Genomic DNA, 25,197 nt, shown 5'->3' on the forward strand with positions numbered 1-25,197 from the left:
TACAAGATAATCAGGTTGGATATAGTCCCTGTTCTATGTGGGGCTCCCAGTCTCAATCCCCATTTTGCAGATAAGGTAACGGAGGCCTAGAGAAGTGAAGTGACTTGTCCAAGGTCACACAGCAGACAAGTAGCAGAGCCAGGATTAGAACCCAGGTCCTTCTGACTTCCAGGACTGTGCTCTATCCACTGGGACATGCTGTTTCAATCCATGAATGGTGTGTGCAGAGCACTGTAGTAATAATAATGATGACATTTGTTAAGCGCTTACTATGGCAAAGCACTGTTCTAAACACTGGGGAGGTTACAAGGTGATCAGTTGTCCCACGGGGGGCTCACAGTCTTAATCCCCATTTTACAGATGAGGTAACTGAGGCACAGAGAATTTAAGTGACTTGCCCAAAGTCACACAGCTGACGATTGGCATTTGAACTCAAGACCTCTGACTCCAAAGTCCGTGCTTTTTTCCACTGAGCCACGGTTTGCTGAAGTACAACACAGCGGAGTTAGCAGACAAAATTTCTGCCCACAAGAAGATTACAGTCCCAAAAAGAAACAAAATTCAGTAGGGTACTCTGTGCCTAAAGGAGCAGAATTTTAGAGTCCTCACAGCTAGCAGAGTCCAAGACACACCAGTTGCCACACAGCTTATGTGTTTATTAGCTTCCGTTTTCCACAACCTTTCATTTTTCTCGGAGTCTGCCATCCCCCGCTTAGACTGTGAGCCTCTGTAGGACAAGAAGAGGACTCAACTTTCTTATTTTTTTTCCCTAGTGATCAATACCCAGGAGAAACTTAATAAGTACTGCAATCATCACAACCTAAGGCAAGTAGTGGAACCCAGAGAAAAATCCTGCAAAGATTAGGGTTCGCTTCTTGCACTTCTACCACCAAGGAGGATCTCTGCCAGGTTAAACCAATTGCGGTTTTCAAGCACACACTATGTAAACATTCTAACAGTTTCTCATATTTTGTAACATATTAAACACACTTCTACATTTTGAGTGAAGGGAAACAAATAGAAAATTCCACTCCAGGCGAATTCAGGGTGAAAGTTCGCATGCAAAGCCGAGAAAGGAAGGAAATTTTCACCTACTTGAGAACTGAATGGAGAAGCCAGACTTGCTGATGAAAAAGTCACTGTCGAATTGCAAAGTCAGGGAATTGAAGGTGCTATGGATGTCCTCTGGCAGGGCAGAGCCGCTTGACTCTTTCAGCATAATGTTGCTGTCTATAGGTCCATCCCATACTTTGAGAATGTCATGAGCAACCTCCGTATCAAATACAATGAAGTGAAGACTGGAAAAAAAAGATAAAGCAACATAAGAGAAGTAGCGTGGCTCAGTTGGGAGTCAGAGGACATGGGTTCTAATCCTGACTCCGCCACATATCGGCTGTGTGACTTTGGACGAGTCACTTAACTTCTCTGGGCCTCAGTTACCTCATCTGGAAAATGGGGATTAAGACTGTGAGCCCCACGTGGGACAACCTGATCACCTTGTATCCCCCGAGTGCTTAGAACAGTGCTTTGCACATAGTAAATGCTTAACAAATGCCATTATTATTATTATTATTATTATAGGTTCAATCCATTTTTTGTCATCATGGTCTCCTAACTTACGTTTCCCAAAATGTTAGTTCTAGTGCATCTGGGTCATTAAGGACCCAATCCATCAATCAATGGTACTTTCCAAGTATTTACTGTGTGAAGTAGGATAGATCCCTGCAATCACGGAGCTTATGGTCTAGAGGAATTTCTCAATACCAAATTTCCCTCTTCCGGAAAGAAACCGAGTCCCCAGATCAAAGTCCCAGCTGCTTAGAACTGCAAACATGAGTGCTCTATTCAGAATGGTTACGAACACAATAGTGTTTCCAGTATTCAATTCAGCCACAGTGTATGCTGTGGATCACATGGGGATGGGTCAATACTATGGAGTGACCTCGAAAAATCAACTGCCACTATTCACAAACAAATCCGGCATGTGCTCTATAAGTACCACAATCGTCACAATCTAAGGCAAGTATTAAATAGAACCTAAAGAAAAAACCCTGCAAAAATTAGGGCTCACTTGTACTTCTACCACCAAGGAGGAGCTCTGCCAGGTAAACTGAGCCCCCTCCTTCCTCCCCCACTCCACCCCCCGCCTTACCTCCTTCCCTTCCCCACAGCGCCTGTATATATGTATATATGTTTGTACATATTTATTACTCTATTTATTTATTTTGCTTGTCATATCTATTCTATTTATTTTATTTTGTTAATATGTTTGGTTTTGTTCTCTGTCTCCCCCTTCTAGACTGTGAGCCCACTGTTGGGTAGGGACTGTCTCTATATGTTGCCAACTTGTACTTCCCAAGTGCTTAGTAGAGTGCTCTGCACACAGTAAGTGCTCAATAAATACGATTGATTGATTAAACAAAATGCAGATCATCCTTTTTCCTGTTTTCTCACTACTGTGAATTAAAGATTTACATAACTCAGCACCATTATTGGTCTACTGATTACTGAAGAAGAGTAATCTTCCTGTTGAGGGCAGGGAATGTGTCTGCTTATTGTTAGATTGTACTCTCCCAAGTGCTTAACACAGTGCTCTGCAAAAGTGCTCAATAGATATGATTGACTGATGGAGTATGAATTTTTCCATTTCTGAAGGCATTATTCACCACCTTTGGGTAAGACACTGGGAAAGCTTCCTAAAGAAGCAGCGAAGCCTTGTGGGTAGAACAAGGGTCGGTGATGCAGAGCACCTGGGTTCTAATTCTGCCTATACCACTTGTCTGCTGTGTGAACTGGGAAGTCACTGAACTTCTCTGTGCCTCAGTTACCTCATCAGTAAAATGGGGTTAAGACTGTGAGCCCCAAGTGGAACGAGGACTGCATCCTACCTGATTAGCTTAGATCTACCCCAACACTTAGTACAGTGCCTGGAACATAGTAAGTGCTCTCAACAAATACCATTTAAAAAAATAAATAAAATAAAGGTGGTATGGGAGCACTATGGGTACTCTACCAATAGGGCTGGTTTATCGATCGGGTAGACTCAGTGGCCTCAGGTTTCTTCTCCCACCTTTCTCATGCTAGCGTGTCTCAGGACGCTAGCCCCAAACGCAGTGAAGTGCAGGTGAAGGAGAAGAAATTTGTTTTTAGTGAATCAGAAGGTTGTAGTGGCTTAGACTAAGAAACTCCCTGCCTGGTGAGGAGGTTGAGGATTATTTCTTCCTCTCAGCAAGGGACTGTTAATCTTATTATGGTTGTTTTTTCTAGTTTTTTTTTTTTATTCCATTAGTCACTCACCTCAGTACAGGATAGAAAATCCAGAGATACGTACATAAGGCATTATTAATTGCTCCTGTAGGTTATGATCACTAAGCCTGCTTGACTTTACATCTAATCTCTGCAGGGAAGTCAATTTCTTCCCTGCCTCCCCTTATCTGTAAATAGCCCGCTGCTTCCTGAACACAGAACTGCAGTGTAGCCTTCCCACTTTGGCCGGGGATTTTTGGGGGGAAGCAGCCAAGGTGGGGTTGAATGGAAAGGCCAGAGGTTTATATTGGCATAAATAAGATGCTTTTTGCTAAAGGGGCAACAACCCCCTTTGGTTATTCTCCAAAACCCAGACTCCCATCCATAATAATAATAATAATAATAATAATAATAATAATAATAATAATAATAATAGTATTTGTTGAGTGATTACTGTGTGCCAGGCTCTCTTCTAAGAGCTGGGGTAGATTCAAGGTAATCAGGTTGTCCCACATGAGGCTCACAGGCTTAATCCCCATTTTACAGAGGAGGAAACTGAGGCCCAGAGAAGCGAAATGACTAGCCCCAGGTCACACAGCAAACAAGTGTTGGAGCCGGGATTCAAACCCACATCCTAACTGCAGTTAGCCTGGCCCCTTCTGAGGAGCAGTGTGGCTCAGTGAAAAGAGCCCAGGATTGGGAGTCAGAGGTCATGGGTTCGAATCCTGGCTCCACCACTTGTCAGCTGTGTGACTTTGGGCAAGTCACTTCACTCCTCTGATCCTCAGTTCCCTCATCTGCAAAATGGGGATTAAGACTGTGAGCCCCACGTGGGACAACCTGATCACCTTGTATCGTCCCCAGCGCTTAGAATGGTGTTTTGCACATAGTAAGCACTTAACAAATGCCATTATTTTTTTTTTCTATCCTGCCTCAGTTGTGTACAGCTTTCAGTTGGGTTGAGGAGAAAGGGGCGCCAGCATGGGTGGGGATCATTTTATTTTTCTTTTTGCATCCAGTCTCAACCTATCACCTTTTCCGTTCAGTGGTAAAAGCCTTTGAGCTGAACTGATGCCTGTATTCATGAAAACAAAGCTGAAAGGCGGCTAGCATAGGGACATAGGTGAGTTCCATGAGAAACTTGTGGCTGACAGAGAAGGGCAAGAGGGGAAGCTTCTGGCTCTCACCATTTTGAGCAGAAAGTGGGGTCAGCACTCATTCATTCAATCATATTTATTGGTGCTTACTGTGTGAAGAGCACCATACTAAAAGAGCTTGGGAGAGTATGATATAACAATAAAGAGACACATTGCCTGCCCTCAACAAGTTTACAGACTAGAGAGGGAGACAGACATTGCTAAATAAATCAATTACAGATACTGGGAAACCGGCTGGAACCCAATACCCAAAGATGCCAACTTTTCACACTGAGTTTTGAGAAGAGAAGGGTGCAGGGATCTTAGTGATCAGCGGGGACTGTGAGGGAAGAGTTTTCAAAGAGGAAATAGTCTACAAAGCCCCTATTTGGGGCCTTTCTAGCTCTCATTGGAGGTTCTCAGTTTTTCAACATCCCCCATTTCTGCCCAGCTCCTGCTAAGAATGATGGTAGGAAACAACTTTGGTGAGGTTGCGTGTATCCTTGGTTTCATGGACAGGGATGGGCATGGGCATAAACACTTCCTATGCGCAAGGCACTGTCCTAAGCACTGGGAAGGATACCAGGTGATCAGGTTGTCCCACGTGGGGCTCACAGTCTTAATCCTCATTTTACACATGAGGTAACTGAGGCCCAGAGAAGTGAAGTGACTTGCCCAAAGTCACACAGCTGATAAGTGGAAGAGCTTGGATTAGAACCCATGACTAAGATTTAAGATTTGTGAGTGCTGCAAGAAAAAACACCAGGACAGATTGATGAGAATGACTCACTGAAAAAGCTACTTGTAGTGAAACAACCAACGATGTTTCACCTACCTCTTGAAAAAATGTAATATGCTCATTAAAAGGATGCTCATTGAAACATAGATCAATTATGCCAAATAAACTGAGAAGGGTGTGTGACAAAGAGTGGCATGTTAAGGTTAAAGAAATAATGAGTTCCCTAGACAGAAACCAAATTAAGGAGGTTTTTCACATTTCTAAAGAATATAATCCGGAGTCATACGCGTTACTACAGTGCATACCATATACCACAAATAAGGAGTTGAAATGGCTCCACACACCCTCTAAACAAAGAAGGAATCTTCGAAAGATGGCAAAAATACTTCATTGATCTCCCTAACACTCCTTTCTCCAGAGATGACACTATGAAGAATAGCTAACCACCCATTACAATGTATAATGAAATCACCGGTAATGTTTGAACTATGAATCAGCAATCAACACTGTGTTGTTACAGTCTGATGAAGACATAAGTTTTGTACCAGACCACACCTGACAAATCCTATTCATAACCAAAAATTTCTATGGCGACAAAGAGCAGAAAGCTGTCCCTGAATTCTGTTACAAAGCAAGGCATTGTGATGATTCTACCCTGTGAGCCCACTGTTGGGTAGGGACTTTATATGTTGCCAACTTGTACTTCCCAAGCGCTTAGTACAGTGTTCTGCACACAGTAAGCACTCAATAAATACGACTGAATGAATGGACATGGAGGTAGAAGATGAAATAAAGATTAATATGTCCTTTGGGAGACTAGTGTGACATATCAATATGTGATGAAGTGAATGCCTTTTGAGCAACTATCACTGAAAGCACAACATAACTAGTTAATACATGTGGGTACATATCATGAAAAGCAGCGTGGCTCAGTGGAAAGAGCCTGGGCTTGGGAATCAAAGGTCATGGGTTCTAATCCGATTCCATTGCTTGTCCGCTGTGTGACTTTGGGCAAATCACTTCACTTCTCTGAGCCTCAGTTACTTCATCTGTAAAATGGGGATGAAGACTGTGAGCACCATGCGGGACAACCTGATTACCTTGTACACCCCCCAGCATTTAGAATAGTGCTTGGCACATAGTAAGCGCTAAATAAATTACAACATTATTATTTTCATATCATCCTACATACATGCACACACACACATCCCCTCCTTGTCTATTAACACATCCTATTTCAAGTCTGATAATCTTTTCTGCAACAGAGCTGCTGTTCTTGCCGCAACATTCTCCCTTTCCAACTTTTTGCTTTGTCTCTATAGCTGTCCAAGAATACATTGATGAGCTGTATTCATTTTCATTCCGTCTCCCTCTCTCTTTTAAACTCTCTCTCTCTCTCTCTCACACACACACACAAAAAAAAAAAACAACAAAAAACACACCCACACTCCTGACACAAATGCAAGTCTGATGCAGTAACCATAAAAGAAAAGATTTCACAAAAACCTGTCAGCATTTCATCAAAAGACAGTGGGTCTGAATGGGCAACAAACTTAATCCATCCTTTTAGGGCATCCCAAAAGACAATTTAAGAAACTCCTTTATCAGCATCACCTTTTTTTTTTAACTTTATCATTCTTTTCTGCTGAATGGAGATCTTTCTTTCACAATTCCCTTAACCATTATTGAAAACAATGAATACACTTTTTTTCCCAAGATTTTCATGGATAACCTTAAAAATGTGGGTTTCCAGACTCTTGCATTAAAGTTGAAAAATTACATAAATGAATTATTGTTGCAAAACTTACACTTTAAAGTTGATTGTTGAAAATCAGATGTAACGTCATTGCTTTTATTATATAAATTGATATTTGTGTTGAGCAGTGATATATGCTCAGTTCCCTGGGGAAATGCTTAACTACAGCTCTTAATTTGGGTAAATAAGTGCTCAATAAGTATGACTGAATGAATGAATCAAAGAATTTGAGATTTCATTTAATATAGTTTATGCAGTTTCATTACAACACCTTTGTTGATATTTAAATCATCCCTGTTTCTTATGCACACTTTCAAAACAGAATTCGCACTTTCAAGATCTTAAAAACATTTTGTAATCTCAAATTCTATAATAATAATGATGATGATGATGATGTGATATTTATTGTGCACTTTGTAGATACTGTGCTATATGCTAGGGTAGATATAGGATACTCAAATCAGACATGACTTGCCCAAGTTCCCACAGCAGACAAGTGATGGAGCTGCATTTAGAAACCAGGTCCTTCTTACTCATTCATTTCATTCATTCAATCGTATTTATTGAGCGCTTACTGTGTGCAGAGAACTGTACTAAGCACTTGGGAAAGAGCGCGGTGCAGTGGAAAGAGCCCGGGCTTTGGAATCAGAGGTCATGGGTTCAAATCCCGGCTCCGCCAATTGTTAGTTGTGTGATTTTGGGCAAATTATTTCACTGGGCCTCAGTTACCTCATCTGTAAAATGGGGATGAAGACTGTGAGCCCCCCATGGGACAACCTGATCCCCTTGTAACCTCCCCAGTGCTTAGAACAGTGCTTTGCACATAGTAAGTGCTTAATAAAATGCCATTATTATTATTATTATTGGGAAGTACAAGTTGGCAACATATAGAGATGGTCCCTATACTCTCATGGCCGCGCTCTATCCACTAAGCCACGTTACTTCTGTACTTGACTAGGACTTATGCTTCGAGTGGGTGATAAAACGTACGCGTAACAGACATGTTTCCTGTCTGGGTTTATGTGGGGGAAAAGCTGTTTTACTGCTTCATGTAATAATAATAATAATAATGGCATTTTATTAAGCGCTTACTATGTGCAAAGCACTGTTCTAAGAGCTGGGGAGGCTACAAGATGATCAGGTTGTCCCACGGGGGGCTCACAGGCTTCATCCCCATTTTACAGATGAGGTAACTGAGGCACAGAGAAGTTAAGTGACTTGCCCAAAGTCACACAGCTGACAGTTGGCAGAGCCGGGTTTTGAACCCATGACCTCTGACTCCAAAGCCCGGGCTCTTTCCACTGAGCCACGCTGCTTCTCTAATGATATAGTATCACTGTGAAGACATTAGGATGGAGAGATTGTTACAACAGCAATGAGGAATGGTGCATTTTCTTCTTCAGAAAAGGGAGCACCCCAAAACAAAGTTTCACTACTTATTAAACATTATTACCTCACCTCCTCACGTTTACCAAGTGGAGTGGAAAAAGTATGGAAAAAGTACGTTACAAAGTATGGAACAATTGAAATAATCAGAATACCTAAGAGTTTTCCCGGGATCTGCCTCCACGATCCAAGTACAGTGAAGATTGTTGTCATATGGAGCTGGGTAGCCAGGAGATAAAATGCGCCCAGATGTAGCAGCGTGAATTCGACCACCACACTCGGCTAAATAAAAGAAAATTTGACATCCTCTTTAACACGTGCATTCGATTTCACCTTTCTATGCTAAGTAGGCCTATTGTTAACTAATTGTTAATTAATTGTTAATGGCCTATTAGTTAAGAAAATGAAAAACGATCTCCTTTCCTTTCATTCAATCATATTTATTGAGTGCTTACTGTGTGCAGAGCACTGAACTAAGCGCTTGGGAAGTACAAGTCGGCAACATATAGAGATGGTCCCTACCCAACAGCGGGCTCACAGTCTAGAAGGGGGAGACAGACCACAAAACAAAACATATTAACAAAATGAAATAAATAGAATAAATATGTACAACTAAAATAGAGTAATAAAACTGTACAAACATATATACATATATACAGGTGCTGTGTGGAGGGGAAGGAGGTAAGGTGGGGGGGGATGGGGAGGGGGAAAAGGGGGAGAGGAAGGAGGGGGCTCAATCTGGGAAGGCCTTTCCTTTCCACAAGTTCTCCAAGTCTCCCATCTTTTGTCCTGTCCCCGCTTGTTCCCTAATTCTAAATTTCATGGAAAAGAATCAGACTTTACCATATAGAGTTAAAGATTTTAAAGAAATGGAATCAATCTATTAAAAATCCAATAATACGTTTTTGCGAGACTAATTGTTTCCATAGAAAATGATTTCCAGAGGAACTGCAGTGTCTGTAAGATAATCCTCAAAGATCCTTAGGATTTTTTAAAGGCTTTCTAGTACCTATTTTATTAATTCCATTAAAAAATTTAAACTTCTAATTAACCAGACATATCAAAGGAGGAATACACTTGTTCCGAGTATCACTTAGGGGTTTCCAACAGACTGATGAGAACTCTTTGACACGGTCTGTTCAGACTCCCGGGAGAAATTTTGAATAAAATCCTTAAACTGAAGTCCTCTATGTCAATCTGATGATGCTCTGCTCAACATTACCTACGCAGGTAGGCAAAGGTTTGTCCCACACTCTCCGGTCTCCGCTGAGACAGGTCATGCTGCTACTGCCGTGCATAGTATATCCTGGGTTACAACTGTACAGGATTACAGTGTCAGTGAAATGACCTTCATCTTTGATCTTGTAGCCGTAATTGGGAGTCCCAGGATCTTCACACTTTACAAGATCAAAGCCTTCAAAAGAGAGACAGAGAGAGAAGGAATACTTGTTACCACTAGAATTGAAATGTAAAAACATCACTTATAATTATTTCAGTCTTGGATAAAGGCTTTCTTTGTGCCAAGCAAGACACTAGCACACTGCAATCAGATCAGGCAAAGTTTCTGTCCCATGTAGGGTCTATAGTGTAAGTCTAAAGAATAATAATGATGATATTTGTTAAGCACTTACTATGTGCCAAGCATTGTCCTAAGTGCTGGGATAGACACAAGGTAATCAGGTTGTCCCACGTGGGGCTCACAGTCTTAATTCCCATTTTACAGATGAGGTAACTGAGACACAGAGAAGTTAAGTGACTTGTCCAAAGTCACACAGCTGATATGTAGTGGAGGTGGGATTAGAACCCACAACCTCTAAGTCCCGAGCCCGTGCTCTTTCCACTAAGCTACGCCACTTCTCAGAGTGTTTATTGGGTGTTTATGCAGAACTCTGCACTAAGTGCTTGGGAGAGTACAAGAGGGTTGGTGTGTGGGAAGCAGTGTGGCCTAGTGGATAGGGCATGGGCTTGGGAGTTAGAGGGTCATGGGTTCTAATCCCAGCTCTGCCACTTGTCTACTGTTTGGCCTTGGGCAAGGTAATGAACTTCCCAGTGCCTCAGTTACCTTTTCTGTGAAATAGGGATTAAGACTGTGAGCCTCATGTGGGACAGGGATTGCATCCAACCTGATTTGTTTGTATACAACCCAGTGACTGGCACATAGTAAGCACTTAACAAATACCATCATTATAATTATAATTAAACACGCACCATGTACATGTAATAAGCGCTCAATAAATATCATTGATTGACTGATAACCCCACCCTCAGTGTTCTTAAACTCTAGCAGTTACAGTTCTGGGTACCGTCAAACTAAAATAATTTGAAAAATGGTGAATGCTAATTCTCAAAAAGTATCCCATGGTAAGAAGCCCAGAAAAGGACTTCTCTTTCATTCAGTAGCCTCTAAGCTCCTCGATGGCAGGGATCGTGTTTTAAAATTTGAGCCTTCAAGGGATGGGAACCGTATGTAATTCCCCACTATGCATATTCTCGTCCAGCGCATAGTAAGCACTTCATAAACGCTATTATTGTTACTACTACCAATTCTGCTCTACTGTTCTCTCCCAAGCACTTAGTCAAGGGCTCTGCACACAGTACACTGTAGGTAAATACCATATTTGCAGATCACCATCTCTAAACATTTGCTCTCAAATACTAAATTTACTTTCTCTCATCATCTACAGTCATACAAGATGCTTTGAGTGAGTTTTGTCTTGTCATTGGCCAAGTCTATTTCCACATGTCGATGCCTCGTGCAGCACTTATGAGGCCTTTGAGAGATTCCACCCACACTGGAAATTCCATAGATAAATCATCATAATGGTCTAGAGCAAGTAAGCTCTTAAGCACAAGAAATAAATGACTGAAATGAAGATTCAGTCTCCGTTGTACTGAGAGTTGGACATTGCTTTTTATGGAAAGCAATATTTAAAGGGTTATCTGGGTGAAAAACAATCTCAAAAAATCCCATGTTTCTCTCCTCATCACAATGCAGATTTTGACAATTTTAAAAACTACAGTTTTAAACTTTTTGTCGGTCTCACGTGGGCCATCTCTATCCCCTCTTCCCACAGCTCTCCGCATCTTCTTCACAAGAATTTTCATTTTTCCACAAACGTATCAACCTTGGTCTATTGAGATCCCTACTCCTGGGAAAGAAAAACATAATTCAATCTCCAAACTAATCTCAGCCCAACAACTTTTTTAGCCCAATTGGATCGGCAAAAGCGACTCTTTCTTCCCAGAGAGAATGCACTAGGACTATCATATGTGAACAAGGATAAGCTTATTTTTATCAAGTAGTCAGTGAGCTGAAGATGTGTGCCACCCTATGCATGCTTTATTATAACCGTGATGTATTTAAAGAATAAAAGCAATTATGCTGCAAGATATATAGCCCAACATGAGTACAGAGGCTATATATCACTTCTAGTGCAAATTGAAACAGATTTGCAGCTTCAATGGCCACAGAGAGATGAATTACAGAGGATTTGAAAAGCAGTGGTTGTCATACTCGTTGCTAACTTACTCAAATGCTGAGACCCCATGCTTACAACCTCTCATGACCCATCCTTGCTCTGCTTTCAGCATATGAAAAATGATTGCATATAACTCTTCCCAACAGGCAGGATTTGGAGGACAGAACTTCCCCTTCTATTTGCCCATTCTACACTCACTTTCAAGGGACATTTTACAAAATATGGGGCCCATATTCACTTCTCTTGAGGCTCTGGAATCAACCATTAGGAAGGGTCATAGAGGAAAAAAGTGATTAGAATCAGGGTCAGAGTCTAATATTGTGTTATTGCATTTTTTGTTCCTTAGTCCAGTGTCATCCCAAGAGTCAGTAGCTTCACACCATGGCTGTACTCTTCCAAGCTAAAGAAGAAACCAAGGTATCGAGGTCAAGCTAAAGTGCTTGCAATGAAACCTGCTTTCACTGTAACTGAAATGCAGTTTACCAAGCAGTTGTAGCTAATGAGCACTTTCTATATTAAGGGCACTGTAATAAACTCTTGGGTTTGTAAAAGAGAGATAAAGCATATATTCATGGCCTCAAGGGGCTGACCACCTAGACACAGAATGAATTATCACCAGTAAGAGAGGTGTTTTGGATAAAAAACCTGGTAGACAATGTACATTTTAACAATTGCTTTGCTAAGCTCTCAGTTTTTAGAATTACTAGGACCCAGAGATGCCTACATTGCTTAGTTCTTAAGGAGCAGGATTCTCAGACTTGTTTGAGACATCAAGAGAGGTTTGGATGGGAAAAGGATGGATGGTCAGAAGATAAGGAAAGGAGATAGGTGGGAAAATTTCTAACCTTTGAAACAACAGATCTGCGACCTTAATTTTGATCATTAGGTCAAAGATTGCAGCAATTTCCCAGGTTTCATTTTGCAAGCTGCTAGAGAAGCAGCATAGTTACTGACCAGTAACTAGGGCATACCTACCTTTTCTTCTCCGACAATGTTCAGCAATAGGAGGAAGCAACATTGTTCACTTGGAAGAGCATTGATTCTGCCCCCAGTAACTTTCTTCGATAACAAACGTCTTCCCAACTTTTACAACATCAAGAACAGGGCCGCCGTTGTGACTTCTGTAAGTCTTAGCCTGAGCTGTTAGGACCTGATATCCTGCTACTCCTTTCATGTTTGTCTTTATCTTCTGTGGTGTTGCGTGCCTTTCTTTAAGTAACTCTAGCCAATACCCCCATGCACACACATTTCCCCTTCTTATTCTCACATATTGGGCACCTTGGGAGGACAAGGATCATGTCTACACCTCAAACACGTATTTCTTTATCAACAATTAGAAATTTCTCCAGAGGTAAAAAACAGAATAACATACTGGAAAGAGCGGGGGCCTAGGACTCAGAGACTTGGCTTCCAATTATTATTAATCCTGGTTATGCCACTTGTCTGCTGTGTGACCTTAGGTAAATCACCTGACTTCTCTGACTCACATCACCTTTAAAATGGGAATTAAGACAGTGAGCACCATGTGAACACTGACTGTGTCAGCCAATTCTGAGTTTGTATATAACTTTCTTAATGATGGGTTTAGGGGATATTGTTAAAATCTCAGCAGTTCGCAGTTGAATAAAGTTGACACATTGGAAAATTGTTACTGGGATTCGGGGTGAAGATTAACAATGCACAAGATGGTGTGGTCCTAGAAAAAAATACAAATGACTTGGCTATTGGAATTACATGACAACCGCATAAGTACAAATACAGGCTTTTATGTAGAAATGATTGTTTTTGTTCAGCACTTATGTGCCAAGCACTGTTCTAAATGGTGGGGTAGATAAAAGGTTATCAGGTTGTCCCACGTTGGCCTCAAAGTCTTAATTCCCACTTTACAGATGAGGTAACTGAGGCATAAAGAATAATAATAATAATAATGTTGGTATTTGTTAAACGCTTATTATGTGCCAAGCACTGTTCTAAGTGCTGGGGTAGATACAAGGTGATTGGGTTGTCCCCCATGGAGCTCACACAGTCTTCATTCCCATTTTACAGATGAAGGAACTGAGGCCCAGAGAAGTGAAGTGACTTGCCTAATGTCACACAGCTGACAAGTGGTGGAGTCAGGATTAGAACCCACATCATCTGACTCCCAAGCCCGGGCTCTTTCCACTAAGAAATGCTGCTTCTACGACTAACTTAGTAAAGATCAATAGCCTAGTGATAATACTGTAAGCAGCATTGCTCAGTGGAAAGAACCCGGGCTTGGGAGCCAGAGGTCGTGGATTCTAATCTTGGCTCCTCCAGATGTCAGCTGTGAGACCTTGGGCAAGTCACTTAACTTCTCTGGGCCTCAGTTCTCTGATCTGTAAAATGGGAATGAAGACTGTGAGCCCCACGGGGGATATCCTGATTACCTTGTATCTACCCCAGCACTTAGAACAGTGCTTGGCACATAGTAAGCACTTAACAAATACCAACATTATTATTATTATTATTATTATTGTTATTATCATTATTATTATTATAAATTAACTCATATACAAGCAGGTCTTCTATAGCATAGGAGTTGCCTTCTTGCATAAATGTGCATTAAGGAAAATCATAATATTCAACCTCTTTTAAATGAGATATAAGTGGGATAGTTGTTGGTCTGAGTTATTAATGGGTTACAGGAAAGGAATACACAAGACCTAGATGAAAGGGACAAATTTTAAAACCTTCAGTGGGTAGGAGAAGGAGGGAAAGTTGAAAAAGCCGTGGTGGGGATGGGAGAAGGGAGAGCAGAGCAAGAGAGGTATGGAAATGGACAGAAATACCTCATCTACGGCAAGGAGGGAAGATTGACTCAATTATTTTGCTTCCAATAAAGTAAAGCCTGGTCTGACTGTTGCACATTATGATATTTTTTTCTCTGGGCAGTTTTAAAATCATATTATTTAAAGTATATGTTACACCCTTGCTCTGTGCCGAGCATTCTGTTAAACACAGGGGTCTTACCTTGTTTTATGCTGTCTAGTAGGCAGAAGATAATCCAATCAGATGGTCATATGAGAGGAGGGAAATTAGGAAAAATAGAATTTATCATCATCCTCTTAGGGAGATTTAGGAAGGGCACTCAACGGAAGATCAGAGAAGAATTTGTTTGCCCCTCAAGGCTCATTCTAGTTCAAAAATTGATAAGAAATTGACCATGGTGCATTAGGATGAGGGGTGAGTTTTATTTTGAGGGAAATTACTGCTTTTTGTGGTTGCTTTTTCCTTTCTGTTGTTTATATTTCAAAATATGTTTAAGTTAAAAAAAATTTCAATACAGATTTATTTTCAGCTTCCTTTATTTAGACCGCTGTTTCTCAGGGAAACATCTGCTCTTGCTTATATTATTGAATGGTAAATTTCTCCATCTCAAATTGACCATTTTCCCAGAGCTTGTCATACAGATGTTCTTTCCTTTAAACCAAGTTTTAGTCATCTTTCCAATTATTCTTTATGCAGCCAGCTGTCTTTTTTCATCTCTTTGAAACAGTACTTTTATTACTTTTAGGGGACCATATATATTCTTTTAAAAAGCAACCTGAAAGTTGCATCTATGGGCAAAATTGTGACCCTAAATTTTTAGGTTCAACATCTCTCATATTCCTACTTTTGGTCCAAAATTGGACACACAAAAGAAATCCTGGATGTGGATGTTCTTTATTCACCTCACAAACTGAATAGATAAGTCTTTTTCTAAGGAAATGGTGAGCTCTTAGAGGGGTTTTGAGGGATGTAAAACTTTCATGGCATCAAGGCAAGGGATTGTTGATATAAAATTGGAGAGTCTGAAAGTCCTACTTCAGAAAAATATGATCCCTGGGATTCCAAACAAGAAATTAAACTCAAGCTCAGGAGAACCAAAAGCCATAAAGCCTGAAGTTATCATTTATATGTATACTTTGCTTACAGGGTGTAAAGTATTTTTGTGCCTGCTCCTCTTGTATCTGATAAAATAACAATGGAGAATAAGAAACTCAGCCAGGCAGGCTTGGAGTTTTAGATACTAAGTTTCAAAAATAATATGGACTCTGGCTATTGTGAATATCATAAAGATTTGACATGTGACTATTTTTGTAACCTTCAGAACTGTATTAAAAAATATGTGAAACTCCACTGATAAGCACTTGATAAATACAGTTGAATAAATGAATGGATTTAAAAGCGCAATTGGTTTTCACTTTCTGAAAAGGGCGAGGAAGAAATATGGTGAAAGAGGCATGGAGAGAGAGGCACATGTAATCATACTTATAATTGTGGTATTTGTTAGGCCCTTAATAAGTACCAGGCACTGTTCTAAGCGCTGGGAGAGATATCAGGTAATCGGGTTGGTCATAGGCCTTGTTTACATGGGGCTCATAGTCCGAATTCCCATTTTACAGAAGATGAAACTGAGGCACAGAGAAGTTGATTGACTTCCCCTAGGACAGACAGCACACCAGTCGCAGAGACGACATTAGAATCCAGGTCCTTCTTATTCCCAAACCTATTTTCTAACCACTAGGCCTTGGTGCTTCTGATATAATGCTGCAGAGCTCTGCACTTAGCAAGGGCTCAATAAATATGATTGAATAAATGAATATACACCCATATATATATACCCATATACGCACACATACATATATACCCTACATATCAATCACATATATGAGTATATATATTCATTCATTCAATCATATTTATTGAGTGCTTACTGTGTGCAGAGAACTGTACTAAGCGCTTGGGAAGTACAAGTCGGCAACATATAGAGGCAGTCCCTACCCAACAATGGGCTCACAGTCTAGAAGGGGGAGACATTAAACAAAACATGTAGACAGGTGTCAAAAGCGGCGTGGCTCAGTGGAAAGAGCCCGGGCTTTGATGTCAGAGGTCATGGGTTCAAATCCCAGCTCCACCACTCGTCAGCTGTGTGACTTTAGGCAAGTCACTTAACTTCTCTGGGCCTCAGTTACCTCATCTGTAAAATGGGGATTGAGACTGTGAGCCCCTGCCATGGGACAACCTGATCACCTTGTAAACTTCCCAGCACATGGGACAACCTGATCACCTTGTAACCTCCCCAGCACTTAGAACAGTGCTTTGCACACAGTAAGTGCTTAATAAATGCCATTATTATATTATTATTATTATTAGTAGTATTAAATAGAATTAAAGCTAAATGCACATCATTAACAAAATAAATAGAATAGTAAAGATGTACAAGTAAAAGAAATGGAGTAATAAATCTGTACAACTATATATATATATATATATATCTATATATATATATATATATATATATAGATATATATATATATATATACACATACATAAGAGATGTGGGGAGGGGAAGGAGGTAGGTTGGGGGGATGGGGAAGAGGAGAGGAAAAAGGGGGCTCAGTCTACATCTACATATATATATAATGGTATTAAGTGCTTTCTATGTGTCAAACACCGTTCTAAGCACTGGGATGGATACAAGTAAATTAGGTTGGATGCAATTCTTGTCCTGCATTGGGCTTGCAGTTGAATATGGTGGAGAACAGGAGAACTGAGGCACAGAGAATAATAATAATAATAATAATAATGATGATGACTAACAGTGGACTGTTCTAGACTGTGAACCCACTGTTGGGTAGGGACTGTCTCTACATGTTGCCAACTTGTACTTCCCAAGTGCTTAGTACAGTGCTCTGCACACAGTAAGCGCTCAATAAATATGATTGATTGATTAATAATAGTTATGGTATTTAACAGCTTACTGCATGCCAGGCACTGTACTAGGCACTGAGGTGGATACAAGCAAATTGGGTTGGACGTAGTCTCTTGTCCCATATGGGGCTGACAGTCTTCATCATATTACAGATGAGGTAACTGAGGGATAGTTACGTGACCTGTTCAAGTTCACACAGCAAGCAATTGACAGAGCTGGGATTAGAACCCAGGTCATCTGACTCCCAGGCATGTGCTCGTTTCACTAGGCCTTGCTGCTTTTCCGCAATATCCCTAGATTTCCGCAGGTCAGCTGGTAAGCGTTTCAGAGAAATAGCTGGGATTGGAGCCCTGCTGTACAATCCACAATCTCCCAGCTGGATTGGGACGGCTTTGTCTCTGTACTTGGCACTGAACGCCTCGTCTCAGGGACGCCAACCATTCCAGTGCCTCCTATGACAAAGGCTCCTTCATTTATCAAATCTATCTATTTACATAAATGTATTTAAATAAATTTGATAAATCTATTTACCAAATCTCCAGTGGCTACCAGTCAACCTACCTGTCAGGAAAAAACTCCTCACTCTCGGCTTCAAGGCTGTCCATCCCCTCGCCCCCTCCTACCTCACCTCCCTTCTCTCCTTCTCCAGCCCAGCCCGCACCCTCCGCTCCTCTGCCGCCGCTAACCTCCTCACTGGGCCTCGTTCACGCCTGTCCCACCGTCGACCCCCGGCCCACGTCCTCCCCCGGCCTGGAATGCCCTCCCTCCGCACATCCTCCAAGCTAGCTCTCTTCTTCCCTTCAAAGCCCTACTGAGAGCTCACCTCCTCCAGGAGGCCTTCCCACACTGAGCCCCCTCCTTCCTCTCCCCCTCCCCCCCACCTTACCTCCTTCCCCTCCCGACAGCATCTGTATATATGTTTGTACAGATTTATTACTCTATTTTACTTGTACATATTTACCATTCTATTCATTTTATTAATATGTTTTGTTTTGTTGTCTGTCTCCCCCTTCTAGACTGCGAGCCCGTTGTTGGGTAAGGACCGTCTCTATATATTGCCAGGTTGTACTTCCCTAGCACTTAGTACAGTGTTCTGCACACAGAAAGTGCTCAATAAATACGACTAAATGAATGAATATAGCTTTAATTGTTTGTTCTGATGATTTTGACAACCATGTTTTGTTTTGTTTTCTGTCACCCCTTCTAGACTGTGAGCCCGTTGTTGGGTAGGGACCGTCTCTATATGTTGCTGACTTGTACTTCCCAAGTGCTTAGTACAGTGCTCTGCACACAGTAAGAGCTCAATAAATACGATTGAATGAATGGATGAATGAATTTATCAGAACACTCATCCAACCTGAATATCTGAGAAACTGTCAAGTCACAGAAAACCTCTGTCTCTCTTCACGGCTCCCCACAACTGAATCCCCTAAATTCTTTGATTAGGAAGGGACTCAAGCTTTCTTCAGACAGTTCTCCTCTCTCTATTAAGCGTGACCCCCATCCTGTCCCAGCTGGGTTTATTTCAACAGGGTATATGGTCAGACATAACCCAGATATACAATCTGTTACCAAATCCCATAGGTTCAACCGTCATGATGTTGCTAAACTCTGCCTTGTCATTTCCATCCCAACTGCTTCCGCATCAACCCAAGCATTTTGAACTATGAAGTGTTAATCAGGTGCAATGCTTCAAGGTGATTCCATGAAGCAGAAGTTGACAGTGCTCCCTGCTCTGCTGCCTGTATACATTCAATTATGAAGTTGCCCGACCTCCTGACCATGGGGGTGAAACTGGGAAAGAAGGTAGGTTTTTCCCGACACTGTCGTGCTTGAGACTGCAGAAGGAGTGGCTCTCTCTGTGAGGTGCGGAGAGTAATACTAATAATAGTGATGGTATTTGTTAAGCGCTTACTATGTGCCAGGCACTGTACTAAGCACTGGGGTGGAAACAAGCAAATCGGGTTGCACAGAGTCCCTGTCCCACATGGAGCTCACAGTCTCAAGTCCCCTTTTACAGATGAGGTTACTGAGGCACAGAGAAGTCAAGCAAATTGTCCAAGGTCACACAACAAAGCAGTGGCAGAACCGGGATTAGAACCCACGACCTTCTGACCCCAAGGCCCATGCTCTATTTTCTAAGCCACAGTGCTTCTCTAAAAAAAAATAAAAAAACAGATTTATTAAGCGCTTACTATGTGCAAAGCACTGTTCTAAGCGCTGGGGAGGTTGAAGGTGATCAGGTTGTCCCACTGGAGCTCACAGTCAATCCCCATTAGGCAGATGAGGTAACTGAGGCACAGAGAAGTTAAGTGACTTGCCCAAAGTCACACAACTGACAATTGGCAGAGTCGGGATTTGAACCCATGACTCCAAACTCCATTAGTCTGGACTAATGGAGTCTAATTAGACTCCAAACCCATGACTCTGACTCCAAAGCCCACACTCTTTCCACTGAGCCATGCTGCTCCTCAAGGAGAGAATGTTCGGCCACTGCTGCCACCGTCACCGCCACTGTTGTCAGGAGTCAGGGCTCCCCTGGCGAGGGTGCAGAGGCCACCCGAGGACAATCACGTTTGTTTTCTTTTGATTTTAAAAACTAAATAAATAAATCACCTGGAGCCTTCGGGTGGCAACTGGAGTGGGAAAAACAGGAAAGTATTGGGGCTCAATGGTATCAGATTGCATGAAATAACTGGCTGGGGGAAGTAGTGCCATGTTTCTAGACTGTGAGCCTGTTGTTGGGTAGGAATCATCTCTATCTGTTGCCAAATTGAACTTTCCAAGCACTTAGTACAGTGCTCTGCACACAGTAAGCGCTCAATAAATACAATTGAATGAATGAATGTTTGGTCTTAGTTCAACCCCTCCACTTGGGGATTGTTTAATAATAATAATAATAATAATAATAATAATAATAATAATAATAATGTTTATTAAGCGCTTACTATGTGCAAAGCACTGTTCTAAGTGCTGGGGAGGTTACAAGGTGATTGGGTTGTCCTATGGGGACTCATAGTCAATCCCCATTTTACAGATGAGGTAACTGAGGCCCAGAGTAGTTAAGTAATAATGATGGCATTTATTAAGTGCTTACTATGTGCAAAGCACTGTTCTAAGCGCTGGGGGGATACAAGGTGATCAGGTTGTCCCACGTGGGGCTCACAGTCTTAATCCCCATTTTACAGATGAGGTAACTGAGACCCAGAGAAGTGACTTGCCCAAGGTCACACAGCTGACAATTGGCGGAGCCGGGATTTGAACCCATGACCACTGACTCCAAAGCCCAGGCTCTTTCGACTGAGCCACACTGCTTCTCTTGAGTGACTTGCCCAAAGTCACACAGCTGACAGTTGGCGGAGCTGGGATTTGAGCCCATGACCTCTGACTCCAAAGCCCGGGCTCTTTCCACTGAGTCACGCTGCTTGGATAGGATGCCCAGACTAATTCATTAGCCTACCATTCACTCCCTTCTGGGTCACCCTGACATTCTCCCTTTATTTGCCCTCCTGCCAGCCTCACTGCACTAAGTACATATCTTTATTGATTTTTATTACTGTCTGCCTCCACTTCTAGACTGTCAGATCATTGTGGGCAGGGAATCTTGTCTGTTTATTTTATATCGTACTCTCCTAAGCACTGCAGACCGTAAGCACTCAAATACGACTGAGTGACTAATTTACCTTGTTCTTAAAGCACTTCGTTAGCCTTCCTTGCTTTTGGTTTACCAATTTCAGCTATCCACTTAGCAGCTGTTGGAATATCCTGCTGTTTCTCTGAATGTGTTCTACCTAGCATAGCTGTGCTAAGGTGTGCATAGTTTCAGAGCTATACACATCTAACCATCTACAGTGAATAATGATGAGTTTCTTCAGGGCTGTTTCTAAGTAACTTTAGAAAGTTTACTTCCATGCTCATGTGAGCTTAAAAAATGTAATTGCTATCCTCTATTGTAAAGCTCTGAAAAGCCTCCGGTGTTTATAGACATGCTTTTTTTTTTAAGCAACTGTATTTAAAATCTTGTTTATCTCTCCTGTTCAATAATAAAACATGTCTAAGTGCAAAGAAATAACGCTAGTGCTCTCCTATGAATCCAAAACAAAGGCAAAACTATAGTAATAAACATCTAGTTCTTATTAACTGTCTTTCGTTTGGAACCACTTGAAAAAAATTGCCAGCATGAACAAATATATCTGCTAATTCTTGAAATCTTTTTGTATGTACACTTGAGCACCAGAAGCTACCTGTAGTTTCTTCATGTAATCTCAACTAATCCTTATGGTAAACATAATCTCTGTCAATCAAAAGACTAGGAATTCATCATCTATTAAGTACAATATTGATATTCCTCCAATGTAGGCTGGGGTTTTCAGATTGGTACAGTGTTCTTTGCACTTTAAACAATACTACTGAGATTCACTGACTGCTTGGTTTTCTTTAGCATTCAATTTGATATTATTTTTCAATTTTATTGTTAAGAAGTGTCCGAGTGACCTTCTTCCCAAATCTGATCCAGGGGCCTCGACTTCTCAGTTGCCTATGACGTTGTGGAAACACCGTCTAACCTTGACTTCACTGACTAGCCCTTAACCTTGGCGGTATTCTTGACTCATCTCTCTCATTCACATTAAACATTCGGTCTGTCACCAAATCCCGATAGTTCTACCTACCTTCACAACTCTCTAGAATCCGTACATTCCTCTCCACCCAAACTGCTAGCATGTTGACCTAAGGATTTATATTCTGTTGATTTATTGATATTAATGTCTCTGTCCCTCTCTAGAGTGAAACCTCACTGTGGGCAGAGAATGTGTCTGTTGGTATAATTTACTCTCCCAAGGACTTAGTACAGTGTTCTGCACACAGAAAATGTTCAATAACTACGATTGACTGTCGACTTTTGTATCAACCTCATTGCTTCCTCCTATTTCTGCCCTCTCCATCCCACAATCAATAAACTGTATTTACTGAGTGCTTATTATGTGCATAACTCTGTACTGAGCACTTGGGAGAGTTGGTAGACATATTCCCTGCCCACATTACTCTGCTGCTTGGACCATTTTTTTTTGCAAAAACCATTCTGTCCTCATTTCCCCACTCCTTAATAATCTCCTAGAGTTGCACATACACCACTGCCTCAACTGGAATGTCCTTAATGTTGGCTTTAAGGAACTCAATCAGCTTTCTACCGCTTAGTACAGTGCTCTGTAGACAGTAAGCGCTCAATGAATATGATTGAATAAGTTGAAGGATGTCCCACAAATTTCACTCCTCCAATCAATCAAGTGTATTTATTGAGCGCTTACTGTGTGCAGAGCACTGTACTAAGCACTTGGGAAGTACAAGTTGTCAACATATAGAGACGGTCCCTACCCAAAAGTGGGCTCACAGTCTAGAAGGGGGAGACAGAGAACAAAACATATTGCCAATCGAACTCTGTATCTCACTCTCCTCTCTTTCCCCATTAACCTCTGGTCTTGAAACTTCCACTCCCTTCATTTCTGATAAACCACCACTCTCCCAACCTTTAAAAGTTCTCCTAAAACCTCTCTTCTATTCTCCTGAGTCTGTAGAAGTACTTGATATTCACCCCACCCGCAAACACCACAGCCATTATATACATATTTTCATATTCTGTCCTTCCCTTATGTGCAATTATTTTAATGCTTATCTCCCCCATCTGGATTTTAAACTCCTTATGGGCAGGGATCCTGTCTGCTGACCATGTTGAGAGCAGTGGAGAACACTGTACTCTGTGCCTGGGCGAGTATGATACCCCGAAGAAGTTGATCATCTACAGGGGGAGACAGGCATTTAAAGAGAAATGGCATAATGTAAGGCTTAAATGTAAGTACTTTGGGGGTGAATATTAACTGCTTAATGGTACAGATTCAAGGACATATGTGATGCAGAAAGACTGTGACCCCGTTGTTGGGTACGGACCATCTCTATATGTTGCCGTTTTGTACTTCCCAAGTGCTTAGTACAGTGCTCTACACATAGTAAGCACTCAATAAATACGATTGAATGAATGAATGAAGTCAACTAGGGGAAATGAGGGCTTAGTCCGGGAAAACCTCTTGGAGATGTGATTTTATGAGTGCTCTGAAGGTGGGGAGTGGTAATAATAATAATGATAATGATGGCATTTGTTAAGTGCTTACTATGTGCCAAGCACTGTTCTAAGCACTGGAGTAGATACAAGCTAATCAGGTTGTCCCATGTGGGGTCAAAATCTCAATCCCTATTTTACAGATGAGGTAACTGAGGCACAGAGAAGTGAAGTGACGTGCCCAAGGTCACGCAGCAGAGAAGTGGCGGAGCTGGGATTAGAACCTGTGACCTTCTGACTCCCGGGCACAGGAATTTAAGTGCTTACTGTGAATTTAAGTGCTTACTATGTGCCAGACACTGTACTTGGGGTAGATAAAAAGCAGTGTGGCTTAGTGGAAAGAGCTTGGGCTTGGAAGTCAGGGGTCATAGGTTCTAATCCTGACTCCACCACTTGCCCGTTATGTGATCGTGGGTAAGTCACTTCACTTCTCCGTGTTTCAGTTGCCTCATCTGTAAAATGGGGATTAAGACTGTGAGCCCCACGTGGGACAACCTGATCACCTTGTATCTATCCCAATGCTTAGAACAGTGCTTGACACACAGTAAAAGCTTAACAAATACTATCCATTCATTCAATCGTATTTATTGAGCGCTTACTGTGTGCAGAGCACCGTGCTGCTTCTCTAGTCTGTCAGATATGAAGGGATAAGGAATATTCCAGGATAGGAGGAGGAGAAGAACAAGGACAATAATGATAGCATTTATTAAATGCTTACTATGTGCAAAGCACTGTTTTAAGTGCTGGGGAGGTTACAAGGTGGTCAGGTTGTCCCACGGGGTGTTCACAATCTTCATCCCCATTCTACAGATGTGGTAACTGAGGCCCAGAGAAGTTAAGTGACTTGCCCAAAGTCACACAGCTGACAATTGGCAGAGCCAAGATTTGAACCCATGACTTCTGACTCCAAAGCCCGGGCTCTTTTCCACTGAGCCACGCTGCTTCTCCAGAGCAAGGGGTCTTTGGCAAGACAGAGGTGCAGTGAGAAGATTGGCATTAAAGGACAGAGGTATATGGAGATCTATGAATTATGGTAGGAGTTGGAGAGCCAATTAATAATGTTCAAGTTGAATACTGTCTCTATTCCATATGGGACTCAGTCTCAGTAAGAGAGCTGGTATTTAATTTTCATTTTATAGAACAGGAAATTGAGACATAAAAGTTAAGTGACTTTCCCAAGGTCACAAAGCAGGCAAGGGTAGAGCTGGGATTAGAACTGAGGGGCTCTGATGCCCGGGACTGAACTCTTTCACTAAACCACACTAGTTCTTCTGCATTCATGTACACCCACCCTCAATATTTTTGCACTAGTTAATGTTTGATATTTCTAAGTTTGCATCTCCCAATAAGAGTTTACGCTTATCTTGGATAGGGAATTTGTCTTGCAATTCTGTTCTATTTCCCAAACACACACAGCAATTTAAAACATAGCATTTTTATTGCTACTACTATCATCATCAATGTCCCCTCCAGTAGATTATATAATGTTCATAAATATGGTGGGCTTTAATAATAATAATGATGGCATTTATTAAGCGCTTACTATGTGCAAAGCACTGTTCTAAGCACTGGGGAGGTGACAAAGTGATCAGGTTGTCCCATGGGGGGCTCACAGTCTTAATCCCCA

General features: G+C 41.5%; 1 protein-coding gene across 1 annotated transcript in view; it reads right to left on the reverse strand.

The window, feature by feature from the left end:
- Positions 1 to 25,197, reverse strand: part of CSMD1 (CUB and Sushi multiple domains 1) — a 1,252,749-nt gene that overhangs the window by 241,890 nt on the left and 985,662 nt on the right. Inside the window, exons 25-27 of the mRNA XM_038771657.1 lie at positions 9,486 to 9,677; positions 8,419 to 8,545; positions 1,096 to 1,298 (exon numbers count right to left, since the gene is read on the reverse strand). Of these exons, the coding sequence (XP_038627585.1) occupies positions 1,096 to 1,298; positions 8,419 to 8,545; positions 9,486 to 9,677 (522 nt within the window). The remainder of the gene's footprint in view (positions 1 to 1,095; positions 1,299 to 8,418; positions 8,546 to 9,485; positions 9,678 to 25,197) is intronic.

Source organism: Tachyglossus aculeatus, chromosome X1, assembly GCF_015852505.1.
Source record: "Tachyglossus aculeatus isolate mTacAcu1 chromosome X1, mTacAcu1.pri, whole genome shotgun sequence".
Taxonomy (NCBI): domain Eukaryota; kingdom Metazoa; phylum Chordata; class Mammalia; order Monotremata; family Tachyglossidae; genus Tachyglossus; species Tachyglossus aculeatus.